Source organism: Erigeron canadensis, chromosome 7, assembly GCF_010389155.1.
Source record: "Erigeron canadensis isolate Cc75 chromosome 7, C_canadensis_v1, whole genome shotgun sequence".
Lineage (NCBI taxonomy): Eukaryota > Viridiplantae > Streptophyta > Magnoliopsida > Asterales > Asteraceae > Erigeron > Erigeron canadensis.
The window spans coordinates 7,569,128-7,590,566 of NC_057767.1; the positions used below are offsets into that span (position 1 = coordinate 7,569,128).

Here is a 21,439-nt window from a genome sequence, read left to right on the forward strand (position 1 = left end):
CTCTCTTAGAGTTTGTTCAAATGGGTGAGTCAGTGTATCTCAAGGTTGTAAGACTCCAATTTTATTAAAAAATCTCTATTTCGATATTGCTTAGTCAAGTTTATATTTTCTCAAAAACACTTTTACATCACAATTTATATCACAATAAATTTGCAAAATCATAAACTATTAATTATTTAGCATGCAACGAGTTATGGTAGGCCACCTAAACATGTCACTATGGTTTAATTATGTCTAAATCGGCTCCCCCTTCAAAGAAGAGGACCACATACATCAAGTCGCCTTGATTGTGTAAGCCTTAAACACATACAAAACAATTAAGTATCATATAACCACATAGTTGCTCACTGGAAATTCCAGTAACTTCACGACCTGTTTAGACCTATTTCTGGTTCGATTCAGATTTCGACCAGAACGACAAAGTTTTAGCCCAATGTGTTGGGCATCTACAGTTCCAAGCACGACCTCTAACTCATTACGGATTAAAAGATATGAATTTTTTAGTAAACTTTCACAAAACAGAAAATTTACACGAAAAATTCACATATTCACACAATTAATTATCCAATTATCTAGTATAATTAACCCTAATGATCAAGATTCCATATCAATATATCTAAGTAAGAATCATGAATGATTTGCATGAAAAATTCATGATTTTTACTTCTTTTTAACCATTAAAAATAAAGGTACACATATAAACATATGCAATTTATCACATAAACATGCAATTAATCAAAACTTGGATTAGAAACCCTAAAAAACATTTTTTTTTATTTTTCTGGAAAAATTTTCGAACCATATATATATATATATTAAATAAAACCTTTTTCTAATTTAAATAATGTAATTAAATTACAAAATCAATTTAACTATATATATATATATTCGAAATTTATAAAATCAAGAACCCTAACCCCCCTTCAAGTTTTGATTTATTGGTAATCAAAAAACATACAAACTTGGCTTTGATACCACTGTTGGGTTATATAGCTATTATCAAATCAAATCAAATCACAAAGCATGCAACGGAAGACAATATCTATGTAGTTTAATTAATTAACTAAGATAGAAAACGTGTACCTTAAATTGGAGAGAATAAAGCAAGAAACCTTTATAATAAGATTTGAATTAAACCTCTCTACGATTGTACACACAACGTTGGAATGTATGTATGCTAGTACTTGATCACGATCCGAACAACCCTTTGTTCCTAGCTCTTGAATTCGACCCAAACAAAAACCCCGAACCCTTTTCTTGTTGTAGTCGATCGAACCAAAGAAGAAGAAGAGAGAAGAAGAGATTTTTAGGGTTTTAGAAAAACCTAATGAATTGTGTGTAGAAAACAATTAGGTTAGGTCTCTATATATAGTGTTTAGGAAACTTGATGACCAAGTTTAGGGTTTTGAAACCCTTAGTTCGACCGTCCCCCCCCCCCTAGAACATTCTAGAGGGGTTTCCTAATTCCAACTCTTCTTCGTTAAGTTCGTTAGTTAAGTACCGTTAACTATTAACTGTTTTAACGGACCTCCGTTAGTTTTTCGTGATCAAATTAATTAATAAATTACATTTAGTATATTAATTAATTTATAGTTACATTCACGTTGAGGTGTGACCCCGTAGGCTTAAATATTTTTCGGACATACGTTCATTTTACGTGATCATATTCTAACAGTAATCCCCACTCATCATTTTCTCGCGAGAAATTTTGCAAGCGCTGGTGACCCCGGCTTACGCTTAACTGGAAAAGTCTGCAGGTTTCCAGTCCGAAGAATGCTCGAAACATTTCTAGCCTGATCAAGACTTACAGGATTTCCAAATGCTTGTTGAATCTCTGTGAATCTTTCAGGGTCATTGCCTATCACAGTCTGAATAGATTGGAGTCCACCAATATAACTTGTAGTATTGAATAGTGCCTTTGTATAAAAGAGTTGGAGCTCTTTCAAACTTGGTAGATACTGGTGCATAGACAGGTCAAATTTACCCAAAATGTTAATAAAAACCAGAAATAACGTACGATAAACTATGATTTTATAATGTGTTACATAAATCTTATAAATATATATATTTAATGTGGATACATCAACTCAGGCCTAGTGATTAAACAGACAAGTTTTTGCACTCATTGTATATATATATATATATATAGCTTGTAACGGGGTTGTACTAATATACGTCTACCTATGAAACACTTTAGGTGTAAATAAGGCACTCAGGATACATGAACTACTATATGTTAATCAAAAGAACAATTGAAGTAGCTACCTCGTAACCTTTCCAAGTTTCGTTTGGGAAGCCGAATACAACTTTTAAAACAACAAGCTTTTTTAGTTGAAAACTGTTGAGAAACAAGATCAATTTAGCTTATTTTATGGTAATTAGCTTATTAGTTGTTACTTGGCTTATTTCTGGGTTAAGCATTTTTGCAGGATAAAACTATAAGGGTGCTTTGTGTAAACTGCTTAAAAGTTTCAAGAATGAAGTTTGGACTGAAGTTGCCAAGAAGAGAAGACAAGGGGTGAAAGACGAAAGTTTGAAGGCTATATATAGTATCACATGATCTGGTTTAGGATCAAGATCAACAACCCTAATTTTAGTTTATACATTCGTTTTATATATATTCATTCATATATATATCATCATTCTGATGATATAATTTCGATATATTTTCCAGTTTATGTAATAGATTTAGAGACTTTAATCTCTATTTTTCATACTTTTAATAATAATACTACAGCCGATTGATTACTTTGTTCATTGTTCTGGTAAGTTTCTGGATATTCATCTTCTTATTTAGGGTTTTTACCAAAAACTTTCAGGTAATAGACTTGCAAAATCCCGTTCCCATTCATCATTTTCCGGCAACATAGTTCTGAGTTTCACTTTAAGGAATCTCAGGTTCTTCATGTTTGAAATTAAGAAGCGTTATGAAACTGGATGAGAAACTATCAACAAAACATTCTATTGCTTCAATCTTATCATTTTTCTGCAATAAAGGGGAAAAAACATGTAAAGATTAACTTGAGTATCTAATCCGTATCTGTGTATGTGTGTGTATGTGTTTGTATAATTCATTGTGAATAGAGTGTGTAAAAGTTACCATAGTTGCATTCCTTGAACATATGTCTTCAAAATCTTCTTGTCGATCGCCAAACCCTGCTATGTTTTTCAGGATGGTTTGGATGCTCTCCTCTAACAATGTAGTGTCCCATTTCTTGAACCAGATCATGCATATCAAAAGCACCACTCGGGGAAACAGTTATGAGGGCCTTTTGTTTTAACACCATTACCCCTATAACAGGGTGAAATCCACAAGCATCAAGTATTGCTATAGCCATATTTGAATTACTTCGCTTGTAGAAACATGCAATCTCCAAGAACGACTTTTTTTTCCAAATCTTTAAGCCCATTATAGCTTATTTTGAGCGTTTTCAAAATATCCATTTTTGGATTATTTTTTAGTCTACCCAATGCATCAAGCCACTCTTCATGGCTTTTGTCATACAGGAAAGAACCCAAAACAATGAGGGCTAAGGGGAGCCCACCAGCATAAGAAATAATTTGTTGTGAAAGCATCTCACAATCAGGTACGGGATTATCTTCATCATATGCATGTTTGTTAAAGAGACGAATAGCCTCCTCACTTGCTAGTAAACTGATAGGAGAGATATCTTTTACCCTGTGAGTTTTTAGCAAATGTTCATCCCTAGTTGTAATTATTATCCGGCTCCCATCACCAAACCATTCACAAGATCCGGCTAAAGCCTTTAGTTGATCATGATGATGGACATCATCAAGAACAATCAACACTTTCCTACGACATAACATATCTTTAATCTTGTGTTTTCCTATACCAACACTCTCCACTTTGATTTCTTTGTCAAAAACATCTGATAAAATTTTCTGTTGTAGACTTTTTAAACCATTTGGTTGTGTTGATTCCTCTCGGATGTTTTCAACAAAACAAAAGCCATCAAAATGACCAGAGATTTTCATTTCCATGTACAGAGTAGTAGCAAGAGTGGTCTTACCACCACCCCCAACCCCCCATATCCCAACCATATGCACACCACCTGACCCAATTCTTATATGGGATTTCAACTCTTGCAACCTACTTCCTATTCCAACGAGGTTTTCATTGTCATCATTTGACTTAAAGGATGACATTTTTTTCAAAATGGAACTAACAATCTCTTGGATACATTTTGCTTCATGCCTACACATCGGAAACATATAAATGGATAATTAGTACAATAACATATACTGATACTATATAGGCAAACATATATGGATAATTGTCTCACAACCAACTTGGGTGAAAACCTCTCACATCTAAATTATTTATTTCATAAAAATTATGAGGCCCAATAATCTATTAGTTATACAAAAAATATTTGAAAACTTGTATGTGATGGGATTTTCACCCAAGTTGGGTGTGTGACAACCTTACACTCACTTTGTCTCTGTTAGATTCTTCCGGTCGAAATATGGGTGTGACGATGCCATCTGAATCTATGAAGACTTGTAAACCCCCAAAAGAGGATTCGAAACTACGACCAATCGGTTAACAGCCGACCGTTATATATATATGAAGAAATTAAAAAATTACCCATTGGCAACGTGCTTGGGTTCCCAACCAGCCATGTTACTTGCATCAACGAGTGCTTTTTTCCATGATACAACTTTGTTGTTGTTGTTTTTGTGTTTGGCAAATGCTTTACCAAATTGACTTATCTGGTCACTCACATCAGAGGGATCCACATTATAAAATATAGGCATAACAATTTGGCCTCTTTTTTCTTGGTGGCATTTCATAATACATGAAAGCTCATCCAAACACCAAGAAGAATCAGCAAAATGTTCAGAAAATATAACGAGAGCAATCTCCGATTCTTCAATCGCCTTCAAGAGTGATGGACCGATGGTGTCACCCCGATCAAGTGTCACATCATCCTTGTATGTAAGGATGCCATGTTGTTCGAGAGCAAAGTAGAGATGGTCTACAAAAGTCTTGCGTGTATCTTCACCTCTAAAACTAAGAAACACATCATATTTCCACGACCGAGAAGATGAAGATGATGTTGTTATTATTGATGATGATTTGTCTGGAATAATAGTACTAGCTTTTGAGTGACTGCGTGAAAACACCTTGGTAGCTGTTATTACTAGTAATATAGTTGCAAGTACAATACCCACCGCCGTAACAATGAGAGCTCCCATTGTTGTAATTTCTATCATCTATCCGCGTGTTTATACAGCTACAGTTGATTTGTTTTTGTTATATAATATATTGTCAAGAACGAAACAATTTCCCTTCTTTAAATAAGAAACACACCTCCCTTTCTACTTGTCTGATAAGACGTTAATGTACAAGAATTGTTCAAACAAATGAAATTTCTTGGGTGGTTGGGTGGGACACCAACATTCTTTTATTAATTTATAAGAGTTACTAAATTCAATTATATAAATCAAGTGGGTACCAGTTACCTTACTAAGCCTGGCCTGTCATGTGCCGTCTTGACCAAATACAAAGACACGGATTCGATTATCGTACGCCTGCAACATGGTTGAGGTATCCTGTTACTGGCCATCTTCAATGGTCAATCCAATTTGTATAAGCAAATCGAGCACCTCAGCGACATGTCCTTCAATCTTATATACTAAAATTTAATTTATCCACATCATGTCATCATCCCTGTTAAGTAAAAAGTGGTACAAAGATATAACATGAATAAAAAAAATTATAACTTTGATATATCCTTAAATTGTATGATAAAAAAATACATCATTTTATGCATGTGTTAGTGACAACCCATAAAACTATTATTAACAAAACCCAAAAGTAAATACCTATATATAATAAGAAATTAATGTTTCGTATACATAGTATTTTGCAAGACAAATAAGTTGTGAAACTATTTGTCTAATAGTAAGATGAGAATAAAACTATAATAAAATCATGAGTATATTTCATTTTTGTTCCATGTGGTATTACCCAATTTGCGAGCGTAGTCCAAATTCATTTACTGACTTACTGTTGAAACTGTTGTTCAACTTCAACTTTTGATTGCACTTTTAGTCCAAAAAATGATGTTTGTCAATTTTTTTCACCATTAGTTGGGTCATGTGAATATACACGTGATGGGCAATATCGTCCCTTCATTATAAACTATATACATATATCCGAAGGGGTGATTTAGTTTGAGATCACCCATTTCAAAAAGACGAAAAGAACAATTCTCAACGACACATTTTCCTTCCCTTTATCCCGTTTCATTTACACATGTCTAAATGACGTGGTGACATTTTCGTAAACATTGGCTCTTTTTGTTTACTTTTACATGTCTTTTTATTTATATTGTGAGAACTATACAATTTATATTCTTACACATGTGTAAGGTTCTTACACATGTAAAACAATATTATTCAAATCAAATGCATTGGTTTATACTTTATACATAAATAAAAATGATCAATACTACTTATGAAATGTTACCGTGTCACTTATATTTGTGTAAATGAAACAAGAGAAGGGAAGAACAAACAATGTGTGGTTGAGAATTACTCTTTTGATGTTTTTTAGACGAGTGTTCTCAGCTAACTTTTTCTTTTTCCTACATGGCTACATCTCACATCTGAATATATTTATACATACATCTATATACCTTTCCATCTATACATACACCATACTACTAATATAATTTAAAAACATAAAAATAAATGAAAAACATGAAGAGGGAAACCATTACCTTCTCCAGATCTATTATTGGGTGTATCCAAGCCTACCCCGCCCGCCCTAAAATATCCGGCCGCCACTGCTAGACAAGGTATGTTGCCGGGAAAATGAATGGCTTTGTGCGACAGCAGCCACCACCGGTCAGTCACCATATTCTATGGTTTTCCTTGTATATATGTAGCGAGTGAAATTAACAATATGTGAAATTAGCAATACGTATAAGGTCGGTAATGCATAACAATAAACATACATTAAAAAAATGTATTATTTTAAAAGTAAAAAAATGTAAAATGTAAAGTATTAAAAGTTTCGTAAAATACTATTTTAAATAAGTCACTGACAATGCGTCAATATTTCAAAAACTATAGTAGAGGTTAAACTGATTGTCTTGTCGATTCGTAGTTTAGACGCATTGAAAACTAAATAATGTCACCCGTAATGTTGAAGTTAAAATAAAAGGAGCGGGTTGTTGAGTGGAATATGTAATAACTCGTTCTAATCAGAAATTGTTCACAGCATTAAAATTATGGGGTTTGCTATATACAGCCCTTAGGGCTGTGTTTAAGGTGCATAAACTATTTGTACATATACCATGAAAATCAGGGGGCTGACTTTTAATATAAAAGGTGCAATTTTTTTTTATGCACGAAGACTGTATTTAGCATTTCTCTTAAATAATCCATAGTTAATTTAGTTCCAACTTCAAATTTAATAGATATTAATATAGATTTGTATTAACATTAAAATAGAAAGAAAAATAATTAATATAAAATTAAATGGTATAGATTTTTTGAAAAGTAAAATTTTATATATCATCAACAACTCCTGCAGACTTTGCAAGGAGCAAATTACACATACTATACAATAAAAAAAATATACAAGTGTTATATAACAAATTTGCGCCAATCTTCTCACACAATACCATTACTCTTCTTCCTGCTTTTGTACCAGAGAAATCCAAGGGACATTGTCTCCTGAATAATCTTTTCCACGCACACTTAAGCATTGTCGAACCTTGCTCTGTTTCTCGTCTTCCAAATGCTCCAAGACGTGATGATCATAATTCCTTTAACAACCTCAGCTTCCTTTCTTCCCAACCCCAAATGGCGATGAACTTCCACAATATCCTTGATCGAAAACAGAATTAAAGGTTTACCCACACACCAACTAGAGATCTTTTGCCAAACCTGATTTGCCACTAAACACCCGCAAAGAAGGTGCTCAATTGTTTCTTCTTCGCAGCTGCATAATCCACACATGTAGTTCCCAAATGAGCAATGAGGAATTCGGTCTATTGATCGCCCTCCACATGAACAAATTACATTTCTTTGGTACCCACTTCGACCACTCATAAACAAAAGCGTTACTGTGGTTCGAGCTGCTATTTAAAAACTTTCTAGTTTCCTTGACCGAGAAAACCTTATTAGATCCTCCCAGCCACACCCACTTGTCACTTTCCGTCTTTAAAGTCGCCCCCTCTAGCAATCTACCTAAATTCTCTATCTCATTTGTCTCAAGATGAGACCCTGGTCTCTTTTTTCACTCCCAACGGTCAAAACAATGCCTACTATTGTCATACCTTTCATATACTCTGCATCTCTTGTTCTTATCCAGCTTGAAAATTTCCCCGAACTCATCTTCACGTGGTTTATGAATCACGCATGGATCTAGCCAAAACCTCACTTCTTTTCCATCCCCTACTTCTCCTTTTATCAACTGTCCTATCCCAATATTCCCGATTTTTATCCTTTCCACCGCACAAACCACCCTCTTCCAGTTACTGGCGTATGACTTGTTCACCGGGACACTGTTCCAGCTTCTTCTATCGTCATGTAAGGAATTTATAACCTTCCTCCAAATTCCTTTATGATCAGTTTGGAATCGCCAAATCCATTTGGATAATAATGCAGTGTTGACACCCTTCAACTTAGATAGTCCTAAACCCCCTATCGACATAGGTGATGCGACTCGATCCCAGGACACCCAATGGATCTTTTTTGCATTACCCGTTCCTCCCCATAAAAAATTCCTGATGATGGACTCAAGTCCCTCGATCACCTTACAAGGAACCTTAAAGATCGAAAGATAGTAATTAGGTAAGCTCCCCAAGACCGCTTTAATGAGTACCAATCTACCTCCCATAGATAAACACGCCCCTTTCCAATTAGCAAGTCTCGACTCGAAAATATCAAATATAAAGTCCCAATTGGCCACTCGGTTCATATTCACACCAACTAGAATCACTAGATGACTAAAAGGTAAATTGCCGACCTTACATTGGACAAAATTCGCCATCTCCACAATCTTACTATGCTCCACCCCAATACCGAAAAGACTAGGTTTTCCCATATTTATTTTTAAACCCCAGCATATGTAAAAACTTCTTAATAACCTGGCCACATTCTTAATGTTCCTGTCCGACCACTCCCCCATAATAATACAATCATCCGCATATAGCATATGTGACAAGACCGGTCCTTCATTAGGTAGCGACACACCCTTAAAAGTACCGAAGATACTCGCCTGCCTAATCATACTTGAAAAAGCCTCCATAGCAATAATAAAAAGAAAGGGAGAAAGAGGATCACCTTGACGCATTCCTTTAGAGCAATTAAATTCGAACGTTGGTGAGCCATTAACAAGAACAGACGCCCTTGCCGATTTTAGAATCCCTGAAATCCATGTACACCATCGATCCGGAAAACCCATTTGCTTCATCACTCGATCCATGAAAACCCAATTCACATTGTCATAAGCCTTCTCATAATCTATCTTGCACATAAACATCTTCTGTTGCTTCTTTTTTTCCCATGCTATTATTTCATTCAAGATGAGGGTCCCATCTAAAATAAGTCGGTCCTTCAAGAAGGCAGTTTGATTCGTGGATACAAGACGACCCAGAACCGTCTTAAGTCTGTTTGCCAATACTTTTGATATAGTTTTGCTAATAACACCAACTAACGTGATTGGCCTATAGTCGTTTAGATTCCCAGGGTTCTTGACCTTAGGAATAAGAGGAATAAAGGACGACCCACAACCCCTATTGATAATCCCCTGTTCGAAAAAAAGATGAAACACTGCCACAAAAAATTCCGCCAACAAATCCCAATATTTTTTAATAAACCTAAAATTCAGCCCATCAGGCCCAGGAGCCCGGTCGTCACCACACTCGAAAATGGCCCTTTTTATTTCTTCAACAGTGAATCTAGCAACCAACTTCTCTGCTTCCTCTTCAGTGAGCCTTGATTCAAAGGAACATTGCAACTATGGCCTTTCTTTCCATGTCTCATGAAATTTCTGCTTAAAAAAGTCATGAACCAGCTTTTTAACCCTTTTGGGATTCAACTCCCACTTGTCGTCCACCATCAGACCCTGTATTGTATTGCTTGCCTTCCTATTATTGATAAGACCATGAAAAAACTTGGTGTTCTCATCTCCATCCAATGCCTACCTGCATCTCGATCTTTGCCTAATGTCTTTAGCTTTTAGTGATTCCAGTTCCTCAATTCTTTTTTTACATTCAAGCCTCGTCCATTCCTCTTCTTCCGACAGATCTCTACCTTCCAGTAACCCGTCCAACCCTTCCATCTCATGAATACAATTTTCCATTTCTCCCCCTTCCTCTTCCAAGACCTTATCCCTCCATATTTTCACTTTGGACCGAATATGTCGAAACAGAACCATGAGTTTTATATCAGAGGGTCCATGAAAAACAAACGAATCTATAGCTTCCTTAATAACATCATCAAATCCTTCTCTATCCATCCATGAACTGAATATCCTAAAGGGTTTAGGACCAAAATTGACATCCTTAATCGACAACAAAATAGGACTATGATCAGAAAATTTCCTTGGAAGTGCCCTGAAGTAAGCCGCTGGTCATGCATCCATGACTTCTCTCCCTACTAACAATCGGTCGATCTTACTCAGCTTAACTCATCCATGTAAAATAACTCCCTTTCATTGTAAACTCATGTAAATCCGCGGTGTAAATGAATGAGTTAAAATCACGAGCACTTATATGATTAAACCTCGACCCTCTCCTTTCTTCTGGACATCTCACTACGTTGAAATCTCCTACAATGAACCACATTCCCCGCTTGTGAGCCTTTAGGTTCATAATCTTCTCCCATAGTTCTTTCTTTTCTTTAACTTTTTGAGGCGCATACACATTCATCACAAACATATCTTCATCACACTCTTTCATCCTACCTTTGATCATTACAAAATTATCATCCTTAATACTCCCTACTTTTTTGAAAATCCCTGGATCCCATAAACTCACTATACCCCCGACCTTCCTCTAGGTTCAACAATTTCCTTATCATCCTTTATTTTATTTGACGTATATATATATGATCCTTCCTTCACATTCCTACCTACTTTTGTTTTATATATCGAATGTTATCATGCTTAATCATTTTAATTTTTATTGTTTCCATTTTTTTTTATGAAATAGTCGTGTGATGTTTATTAGTAAAACAATTTTTCTACAAAATTAACTAGAAAATCATCTCACTTTTTATCCTTTCATTTCGTTTCCATCCCTATATTAAACTCAAAAACACAATTTATTTTATAATCCTTTGTTTTCTTTTCTTTTCATCCCATAAAAAAAACTCAAGAACATAGTGTTAACGTTTTAAGGTATGAAACTAGGCAGAGATAGCTCACGTTACGTTGCTTTCAACATTTTTAAGTATCTTAATTTTTTCATGCTTCTCTATATAACTTAAACAGATTTTAAATGTCTAGAAATTTTGTTAAATAATTGAAGTAATTTTTTTCAATAAGTTAAACTCGAAAACTCACTTTATTGAAGATCAATTTAAAATAGCTGCACATCGTGCGGGTAAAAAACTCTAATGTTTTATAAAGGAGTAAATATTAGTCGTATTATGAGTTTTCAAATTTTGTTTGAAGTAAAAATATAATTTAATATTCAAATTCAATAAATGATTTAATTTGGTTTGATAACCAAACCAAATTTTTCTTCTTTCTAAGATAGTTTATTCATAGTTTGTATTTTATAGTAGTTAATTAAATTTATAACAATGAAAAATATATTTAAAACTCAATCCGTCTATATATTTTATATGAAATATTATACAATATATATAAAAAAAAATTTACGACTAAACACTTGATATGAGACGAAAAGAGTAATATATACACATCTAGTTTCTGAAATTGATATTTTTGCACTTTTAATAACAAATCTCACAAAATAACAAAGAACATCTAAAATATCCAAAAAAACATTTTCTTCATTTATGGTCTCCGCATCTAACTTAATTTTTTTCATTAACTTGTCAATGTCAGTTACTTTTTTTAGTGTTTGCCCTTCTCATTAAATCCATGATTAAAAGTGATAATCGGCCAACTTCGGGTGTTGGCCAATTAAATTACACTACCTCTTAACATTAATGATTAAATCACTCTATTAATCATTTATTTTTTAAAATATCTCTATTAACCTTTTACATCAATTTAACACCACTTAGGCATGAGAATTTGGACCAGAAACCCGAAGCCCGACTTAGACCCGCTCGAACCTGGACCGACCCAACCGAAGACCAAACGATCCGGGCTTTTGGTTAAAAACTCAACCCGAAGTCAATAGTTTTAGACAAATAGTCAACACTTTTGGTTAACAACTCAATATTTTTAGCTCAACTGGACATTTAATGCCCTTTATGTCTTTCAGCTAATTGTTGGTCACGGGTTCAAAAGGGTTCAAAACCTTTGAAAGGCATATTGGGAAGTCTTTGTCAATGAGGTGGAGCATGAGAGTTTTCTCTAGCATTTAGCTAGTTTCCTCCAGAACGCTAGTGGGACTTCCACCGCCAGTCATGCCCTCGGATTGATTGTGCTGGTGATGTGGTCGATCTCTACCGGATGATGAAGATGCATGCACTACAACAAATATGTCATTTCCTCACACTTGTTTTTTTATACTTTTAAATGGTGTGAAAAATTTTATTAGTTTTATCACATATAAAAGTGTGTAGAAATAGTTTACATTTCACAGTGTGAAGAAATTTTAAAAAATACAATATTTACACTGGAAAAGAAAGTTCGCACTTTCATGTGTGTAAAAATATATCAATTGTTCACACTTAAGAGTGTGAGAGTTAACTTGTAACACTTATTTTCTTCACACATGGAGGGTGTGAAGAAATCATGTGTTACAAATTGACTTTCACACTTTCACGTGTGAAAATATTTGACAATTGTTCATACTTTTAAGTGTTAACATTTTGTTTACACATTTACAGGTGTGAAAAAATTATAATTTTTGAAATTTATTCACACTTTTAAATGTAACTTTTTTCTACACATTTTTATATGTGATTAAATTCATACAATTTTTTCACATTTTTTATAACCAAGTGTGAACAAATGAATTTTTTTTGTAGTGATTCCGCTGAGTCCAATCACCACTGCTGTTAAAAAAAACAAAACTCTAAGATTTTTAGACCGAAGTTATTGATAAGGCCTCAAAATCAAGGGACCAAAACATAATTTTAAAAAGTAAAAATGAAATATGTAATTTTTAATGGACGATTTTTATAATTACTTCAACTAAAATCTAAAGTCAATGCATGTGTTAAGTGATTACGATTTACATAGTCAGGCTTTGGTTTACTGCCATCGGACTGGATACTGTTTTTTTCCAGGCCCAGTTAAGGACTCTCTCACGAGTCCAGCCCCCAGTGTGCAACCTTCAAATTCAAATCCAATTAAATACCATCAAGTGTAAATTATTACAATCATAAATTATAACTTAAACTCATAAACCATCTATTACAAACAACATCGTCACTAGCCTAATATCATTTAGTTTAAAGCAGCCAACTATTCATTAACAAATTAACAAATAAGAGCATGTGACAGATGTTCTATCTTTCGAGAATTTGATCAATTTGAAAACTTCAAAAGCAACTCTCATTTAATGTCAAAAATATGATTTACCTTATGTTTTAATACTGTTATTTATTATGTGTCTTTTATCATTAGGTTATAGTGGTTTTGATATATATCATCAATCTGTATATCGTGAGTTTTAAATAATCTCATGACGGGGCACTATGTATTCAAAATAATCCCATGACCTAAATATATATATTAGGTCTAAACAAAAAGACCTAATATCTATACTACTACATAAATATTATAGTCCTATATTGAAAAGTTTACAATTTTAGGACATGCGAAATTACAATTTTACCTTTAATTAATTAACTTACACAATTATTTCATAATTTTTTAAAAGATGTTCACTATCCCTAAAAATCAAATATATTTGTATCAATTACCTACACCACTTGACACCAACGCCACCACCATCTGTCGACGCCACCACATCGCAACTAATGTCATCGCTGCCGCATTGCGCGGGTACCATGCTCGTATATATTTAGGTTTCTCTATCATTTTTCATGTTTTATAGCCCTTGCATTCAATAATAATGAATACATTTGAAGCATTTTTATATACCATTACAAAGTTGGTCTAATATCAAGAAGTTTTGTTTCTTTTATCGTACGTGGTCTTTAAACTTTGAATTCCGCCTTAAGCATATCTTGGAGATGGTTATTGAAAGTGTGATTTTAGACTGTTAAAATAATAAATTACAAATGACTTAGTATTCCAAAATAACCCTTGACAAGTGAAAAAAATTTGAAAAGAAAAGAAATTTGAAGCATGTTTATTGTCTAAGTAAAAATGCGTCAACGAAAGTGCTTGCACTTTGTAGAAATGCAGCAAAAATAGTAAATAAACTGACATAATTATTGCAAGATATAAAATGTTGAATGTACAATGAGACGATGAGTTGTCACTTGTCAGTCGAAAACTATCAATATTTTATATTTTGATACAGTACACATAAAAGTACAATTTCACCCTTAAAAAAAACACCACTAGTAAGGCATGAGCGGAAAAATAATACTAATTTAAACAAGGAAAATGTTTAAAACATACTTTATTACTCGAAAAAGTCAACCGCTCCACTTCATCAGTTCATCAACCTTTTCCACAAATAAATACTTTAGTTGGGAATTCAATTACTTCAAGAAAGATGCAAAATGAGATCACCAATACTCATCATCAAGGATATAAAAAAATGCTCCCTTTAATTTACACCTACCTAGTACTCTCCTCAGCTTTACATCTAGCGGATGCAACGCCAACCAAGAGTATTTTCATCTTAGCCGGCCAGAGCAATATGTCTGGCCGGGGCGGGGTAGTAAACTTGACGTGGGATGGTTACATCCCACGTCAAGCTTCTTCAAACCCCACCATCCTACGTCTAAGTTCCAAACTAACCTGGGTAGTGGCTGCAGAGCCACTACACAAAGACATCGACACTGCAAAAGTATGCGGTGTTGGTCCAGGAATGTCATTTGCAAATTCACTCTTAAGAAAAGATCCAAGCATTGGGGTGGTGGCGTTGGTTCCTTGTGCAATTGGAGGGACTAATATTAGTGAATGGGTTCGCGGTGGGGAGCTTTATAAACAGATGATTCGACGAACGAAAGCTGCAGTAAACGAAGGAGGGATCATCCGTGGGTTGTTGTGGTATCAAGGGGAAAGTGATACGTTAAATATTGAAGATGCACAGGCATACAAGAGTAGATTGCATCGGTTTTTCTTGGATGTTCGGGCTGATTTACATTTGCCCCTGCTTCCTATAGTTCAGGTAAATTTAATAGTGACCACATTGTTTTGATTTCAAATATTATTTTCCCATTCATGTTTGATTAGTTGTTTGAGCAATTTAGTATTTATCTTTATTGTTGATATAATTAATTAGTACGAGTAGATTAGAATAAAAATTGATTAACCAATTAGGAACTTTCTATATTTCACTATTAAAAATGTTTCTTAGATTATGACGATGGGTTATTACTGTAATCATCAATAAAATAAAATGTGTAGTGTAATAAGTCACACCGACCATCATTTGTTTCACGGGAGAGGATTCCCTAGCTATTTCCCCCAACTTGAATCTTGACCCTTAATTGAACGTGACTTTGAATCTTAGTCCTTTATTTAAGGGTCAAAATTACCCTAACTTGACTAATCATCTCTAACATGACATGTTAGGGTAACTTGAGGGAATCTCTACATTGTATCCACAATGCTCGTCAACAATAATATACTAGTCCAGTTTGTACTTATTGCCTCGCCCTTGGTTTTGTTTATATACTAGATCCATTATTGTTAATGTATTGGTGTTGGTTTAACATTTGTCGAAACACTTCATTTTAGAAAGAGGAAAGTAGATATAGTGTTGTTAAAGTATGCAAATTGGATAAAACTTCTCACATGTTAAAATTTTTGATGTATTAAGAATCAAAAACAAAAATCACATGCTTATTTTGTAAAATATAATAAAAAAATTAATATGCTAGTTTTTGAGTTAGTTTATGAGTAGGAGTCGGATAGATTGCCGTTTATAAAAGAAAAACTACCACCAGAGTAGCCTAGTGCTTAGACGTCCTTATGTCATTAGTAATAGATTTTAGGTTGGGACGTTGGGTCCTCACTAGGTTACCATGTTAAGGGTGGCCTTGGAAAGGGTTTGAAAAGGTACCTCAATTAGGCCTACTTGCGAGTCAAAGTCTCACCATCCTCTGGTGTCACATCTGTACAAAAATATATTTATGGATAATTAAGGTTTATAAGTTAAACATATCTAATTGCAGGTAGCTTTGGCATCTATATCCGGACCTTACACAAACATGGTGAGGGAGGCTCAACTAGGACTAAAGCTTGTGAACTTAAGGACCGTTGATGCAATGGGGCTAAGTATGCAACAACCAGAAAACTTGCACCTCACTACACCAGCTCAAGTGTCTCTTGGAAAAATGTTGACAAATGCCTTCATGCGAATTGGCCATCGCAAGTCATAATCCAATCTAAACTTGTTTCTGATAAGAAAGTAATAATATTTTACAGAATATGAACATAGACAACTTTATTTCAAATTATAGTTTTATAAGTTAAAATTCATACTTTATCTAATAGCAGAAGTATCAACCTTTGCCAAAGGGATTTATTCCTGTAATAACATTTTACAACTGATTCAATTCAGAGAAGGCAGAATTGTTGGGTTATATAACTATTATCAAATCAAATCACAAAATCACAAAGCACGCAGCGAAAGACAAGATCTATGGAGTTTAATTAATTAACCAAAATAGAAAATGTGTACTTTAAATTGGAGAGAATAAAGCAAGAAACTTTTATGATAAGGTTTGAATTAAACCTCTCTACGATTGCACAAATAACATTGGAATGTATGTATGCTAGTACTTAATCACGAACCGAACAACCCTTTGTTCCTAGCTCTAAATTTCAACCCAAACAAAAACCAAAAACCCTTTTTTCTTGATGTAGTCGATCGAACCAAAGAGAGAGAGAGAAGAAGAGATTTTTAGGGTTTTCGAAAACTTAATGAATTGTGTGTTGAAAACAATTAGATTAGGCCTCTATTTATAGACTTAGGAAACTTGATGACCAAGTTTAGGGTTTGTGAAACCCTTGGACGACCGGCCCCCCCTCTAGAACAATCTAGAGGGTTTCCTAATTGTTTCCTAATTTCAACTCTTCTCCGTTAAGTCTGTTAATTAAGTACTGTTAACTTTTAACTCTTTTAACGGACCTCCTGTTAGTTTTTCGTGATCAAATTAATTAATAAATTACATTTAATATATTAATTAATTTATAGTTACAGTCACGTTAAGGTGTGACCCCGTAGGCTTAAATACTTTCCGAACATACGTTCATTTTACGTGATCATATTCTAACAAGAATGGTATCTGGGTCATTTTATTACACAATGAGGACATGCCTAAGCTTGCTAATCTTTTTAGCTAACATAGATCAGGGATGATTAACAAGTCGATCACTGAGACTTTGTGAAATAGTTTGAATGAAACGACAAAAAAATTGCCTTAGCAGGATGGATTCCGGCCAGAACGCATTACTAAAAAACTTTGATGATTTTTCAATATCATTATGACAATATTGGTGTCATCTGCAAGACTGCAAGTGCGAATGTTAGCTTAACTGCTTTCATACACACTGGAAATAGAAACTTGACCGTCGTCAGTGCTTCATAAAGTTGCAAAAGATGTAGTTTCTTATATGTAATGAATAACCTGGGTCATCTAAAAGTTTATAAAAATCCAAAGAGGTTAAACTATAAACTGTTAAATGAAAACAGGGGAAATATGTTTTTTGAAAAAAATTGTTGGTAATTGAGGTTATATTTTGATGTCTAGATTGTAAATTCACAGGGGGTAAAGTTGAGCACTGGACTCAGAAACGTTGAACCATTTACTAAGCCTGAACTCTAATCTGTTTATATCAGGTTATCATTTTCCAATAATGTTAAGAATTACGACTCCTAATCACCAGTCATGACCGATACTGATTTTTGATAAGTAAAAATATTAACTTTTCTGATACAGTTTGTCATGTTTCATTGGGTTGTCAGACAAAAGGATCACAATATATGTTGATACTGGACAAGTTTTTAAAAAACAACATATTTATACAGATAATGTTTCTACAAGTAACATTGATGAAATGAGATTGTGAACAAGTTGTTAAATGCAATTATTTAATACAAGTCTGTTCAAAATAAATTAAATTTTAAGTCTATATCATCATCATCATTATCAACAAATATCTTCAAATATACTAAAAATCAGCCTATACAAAGAAATTATATCTTTAAGATTGATGGTGTCATACTTATTTGGTCATTTTTGGTGTTTCATTTCAAGTTACAGACTTCTCATTCACTCCATTCATAAAAGGATAACTTATGTTTGGAGTAAAGCATAACCATGTATGCCTCCAAATCATATAGCAACAGAATTAGAACAAGAAACCCTGATTCCATGATCTATCGAACATTTGGGCCCAACTGACCATTCCAAAACTGGGTTTTGAATATAATAGTTTTAAAATCTATCAAGATCAGTAGCGGATCTAAGATTCAAACTCGGGAGTGTCCTTGAAATAGGTTCAATTATTTGGTTGAGAACTTGAGTTTCATAAATGAATGGGTCGGGTCATCATAATCAAACGTAAACCAGAATGTTTTTAATACGATTAAAGAGTCACCATCATAACATATACCTCCAAGATTTTAAACCTAGCTTTAATATATTCCATAAAATTTTCATTAACAATACCGTTATATACATTTTTTAAATATATGATACAAACTTTAACTCATGAACTCGTCATTCATTGTCATCAAATATTGTTTTCTACTGCATTAACATTAGTAAAATAGTTAGATTATCCTGTTTTTAAAGAGCTATAATATTTAACTGAAGCTAACTTTTTTAGCATCACCAAATCAAATTGGAAACAACCAGTTGATCATTAAAACCAAAAAATGGAAGCGGGCTTTTCTAATACAAAATGTATGGGCTAATTTTACTAAATCATTTGGGTTAAATACATTTAGAGAGTTCCAACCTTTATTTTAACTCTATAAAATAAATCTATTTGTAAAGGTGGTCAAAGAACTCTTCTTAACATACAAGGAGAAGATGGCAACAACATACAAGCTTTGCTACAAGTTAATTGAGGGAATAATCTTTGCTTTAAAGTTGGGTAATCAAATTATATATTTCCATCCTTTATGCTTCATTCATTTCTTTAAGAAAAGAGCACAACAAAAAGACACAACTATAGTACCCCACACACCTACAACCAGGGAATTAGATATGCTTCCTTTGTATCTATCCTACATTACTCTATTCATCTCTATCACCGTAACCGTAGCTAATGCAGCAGCAGGCAAGAGCATTTTCCTCTTGGCCGGCCAGAGCAACATGTCGGGAAGAGGTGGTGTCGTGAACAACACATGGGACAACTACATCCCACCTGAATCATACCCCAACCTCGCCATCCTACGTCTCAGTGCTGACCTAAACTGGCAACTGGCCACTGAGCCTCTACACCGAGATATTGACAGTAAAAATATATGTGGGATTGGGCCTGGAATGGCATTTGCGAGTTCTTTGTTACAAAAGGATTCGACCATTGGGGTGGTTGGTTTGGTTCCTTGTGCTGTTGGAGGGACTAATATTAGTGAATGGGCTCGTGGTGGGGTGCTCTACAAGCAGTTGTTAAGGCGGGCTGAGGCAGCCTTAGAGGGTGGAGGTACCATTCGCGGGTTGTTGTGGTATCAAGGGGAGAGTGATACTGTTACCCGAGAAGATGCCGAATCGTATAAAACTAGGCTGCAGAGTTTCTTTCTTCATCTGCGTGCTGATCTCCTTTTGCCTGTGCTACCCATTATCCAGGTTATTAGTTCCGACCCGTTTGCATGTAAATAGCTAGATTGAGTTATAACATATAATTAACATGAATGAGTAATGACATAAAAATGGTCAATGCAAATAGGTCAAATCAAATCATTCTGGCTTCTAGGCTCACAAACTTGTCATACCCTAACCCCCTTCTGCTCGGAATGAGGGTCACGCATGTGCAGCTCACCTGAAGAGCTGTCAAACACGTAAAATGAACATAAAGTAGTTAGAGACAGAAATCGAGTTTCTCTCGATCTGATCAAAAGGCGCCAGGGGTGAAGTTTATTTGAAGATGCATAAACATCATAAATTGTTCATTTAGTAACTAAAATTATAACAAAAAAGTTAAATTTATCGTGATAATTAAGATTGCTATATTGATATACCTGTTTTCGATGAACTAAACCCAGTATCGAACAAATTTTAAGAAATGCTTCGTTGCTATAAGGTCATAGTGATGGTTTCAAACAAATTGGCTTGTTGATACAGGTAGCACTAGCATCTGGAGAAGGACCATACATAGAGATGGTGAGAGAATCCCAATTGGGAATGGATCTAGTGAACTTACGGACCATTGATGCCAAGGGTCTGGTCCTTGAAACAGATGGGTTGCACCTGACCACACCATCTCAGGTCTCTCTAGGGAAAATGCTAGCCAATGGCTTCCTTCAGACCCAACCTTCTTCCATCGTGAGTACCGCTTCGATAACATCTCAAAACTCTCTGATGAATTTGTTGGCTGGATTTTTAGGCTTTGCACATATATCATTGTTACTGATTTGTAATTGAGAGATTTATGATACCTCCCCATTTGTTAAATATTTAATTGTAAATATTTTGCAAGGAATTTATACTTACACAAAGCCAAAATTTGTGAAACATTTGTTAGAAAAAAAAAATGATAATTGTGACTATTATCATCCATATATAGTTCATAAAATGTATGTATATGTATAGACAGTATAGTGCCATATATATTTGTTCAGGCATTGGACCATCAGCATCCATTGTAGCAGCAAGGTTGGCGCGAACCAATAGACCTCCAGTCCAACAAGGGCCCTATATGTCAACAATATTGCCACAGACAGCTGTACGGTTAAATCCAAAAGCTGATCCAGGGAGTTCGATATCAGAAGAACTGACGTAGAAGATGTGTCATGAAATTATAATAATTCAAAACTTAAATTGGTTTGAGAAACAACTGAAAGCATAATCAAATCAGAATACTATATAAAACGAAACTAAAATTAATTGTTCCCGCACACAGACTAGAAAACTAGATACAAAGCATAATCATGTGATTAGATACTAATGACAAGCGGTCCCTCCCTGGCGTACTACATCACTCGGTAGATCC

At 34.4% G+C, this 21,439-nt stretch overlaps 4 protein-coding genes across 4 annotated transcripts; 2 read left to right on the forward strand and 2 right to left on the reverse strand.

The window, feature by feature from the left end:
• Positions 1–3,519: 3,519 nt before the first annotated feature.
• LOC122608891 (TMV resistance protein N-like) lies at positions 3,520–4,167 on the reverse strand (the record flags this gene model as incomplete). Its single annotated transcript, XM_043781964.1, has 1 exon — positions 3,520–4,167. A coding segment is annotated over exon 1 (648 nt), but the record flags the coding sequence as incomplete, so codon positions are not given.
• A 159-nt stretch (positions 4,168–4,326) lies between these two features.
• LOC122608692 (disease resistance protein RUN1-like) lies at positions 4,327–5,270 on the reverse strand. Its single transcript, XM_043781782.1, has one exon. The coding sequence runs from the start codon at positions 5,236–5,238 to the stop codon at positions 4,606–4,608; it is 633 nt and encodes a 210-aa protein (XP_043637717.1). The 5' UTR covers positions 5,239–5,270; the 3' UTR covers positions 4,327–4,605.
• A 9,565-nt stretch (positions 5,271–14,835) lies between these two features.
• Positions 14,836–16,785, forward strand: LOC122608732 (probable carbohydrate esterase At4g34215). Its single transcript, XM_043781826.1, has 2 exons — positions 14,836–15,440; positions 16,450–16,785. Exons 1-2 carry the CDS (start codon positions 14,865–14,867, stop codon positions 16,654–16,656), a joined length of 783 nt encoding a protein of 260 aa, XP_043637761.1. The 5' UTR covers positions 14,836–14,864; the 3' UTR covers positions 16,657–16,785.
• A 2,664-nt stretch (positions 16,786–19,449) lies between these two features.
• On the forward strand, positions 19,450–20,942 carry LOC122608627 (probable carbohydrate esterase At4g34215). The gene is made up of 2 exons (XM_043781718.1): positions 19,450–20,076; positions 20,572–20,942. The coding sequence occupies exons 1-2, from the start codon at positions 19,495–19,497 to the stop codon at positions 20,869–20,871; spliced, it is 882 nt and encodes a 293-aa protein (XP_043637653.1). The 5' UTR covers positions 19,450–19,494; the 3' UTR covers positions 20,872–20,942.
• Positions 20,943–21,439: the final 497 nt, after the last annotated feature.

Excerpts from the sequence above, each read along its gene's own strand:
- LOC122608732 (XM_043781826.1), top strand. The coding sequence starts at position 14,865 with ATGCTCCCTTTAATTTACACCTACCTAGTACTCTCCTCAGCTTTACAT. Across the intron at positions 15,441-16,449 it reads CCCTGCTTCCTATAGTTCAG|GTAGCTTTGGCATCTATATC; the intron begins GTAAATTTAATA and ends ATCTAATTGCAG.
- LOC122608692 (XM_043781782.1), bottom strand. The coding sequence starts at position 5,238 with ATGATAGAAATTACAACAATGGGAGCTCTCATTGTTACGGCGGTGGGT.
- LOC122608627 (XM_043781718.1), top strand. The coding sequence starts at position 19,495 with ATGCTTCCTTTGTATCTATCCTACATTACTCTATTCATCTCTATCACC. Across the intron at positions 20,077-20,571 it reads CTGTGCTACCCATTATCCAG|GTAGCACTAGCATCTGGAGA; the intron begins GTTATTAGTTCC and ends TTGTTGATACAG.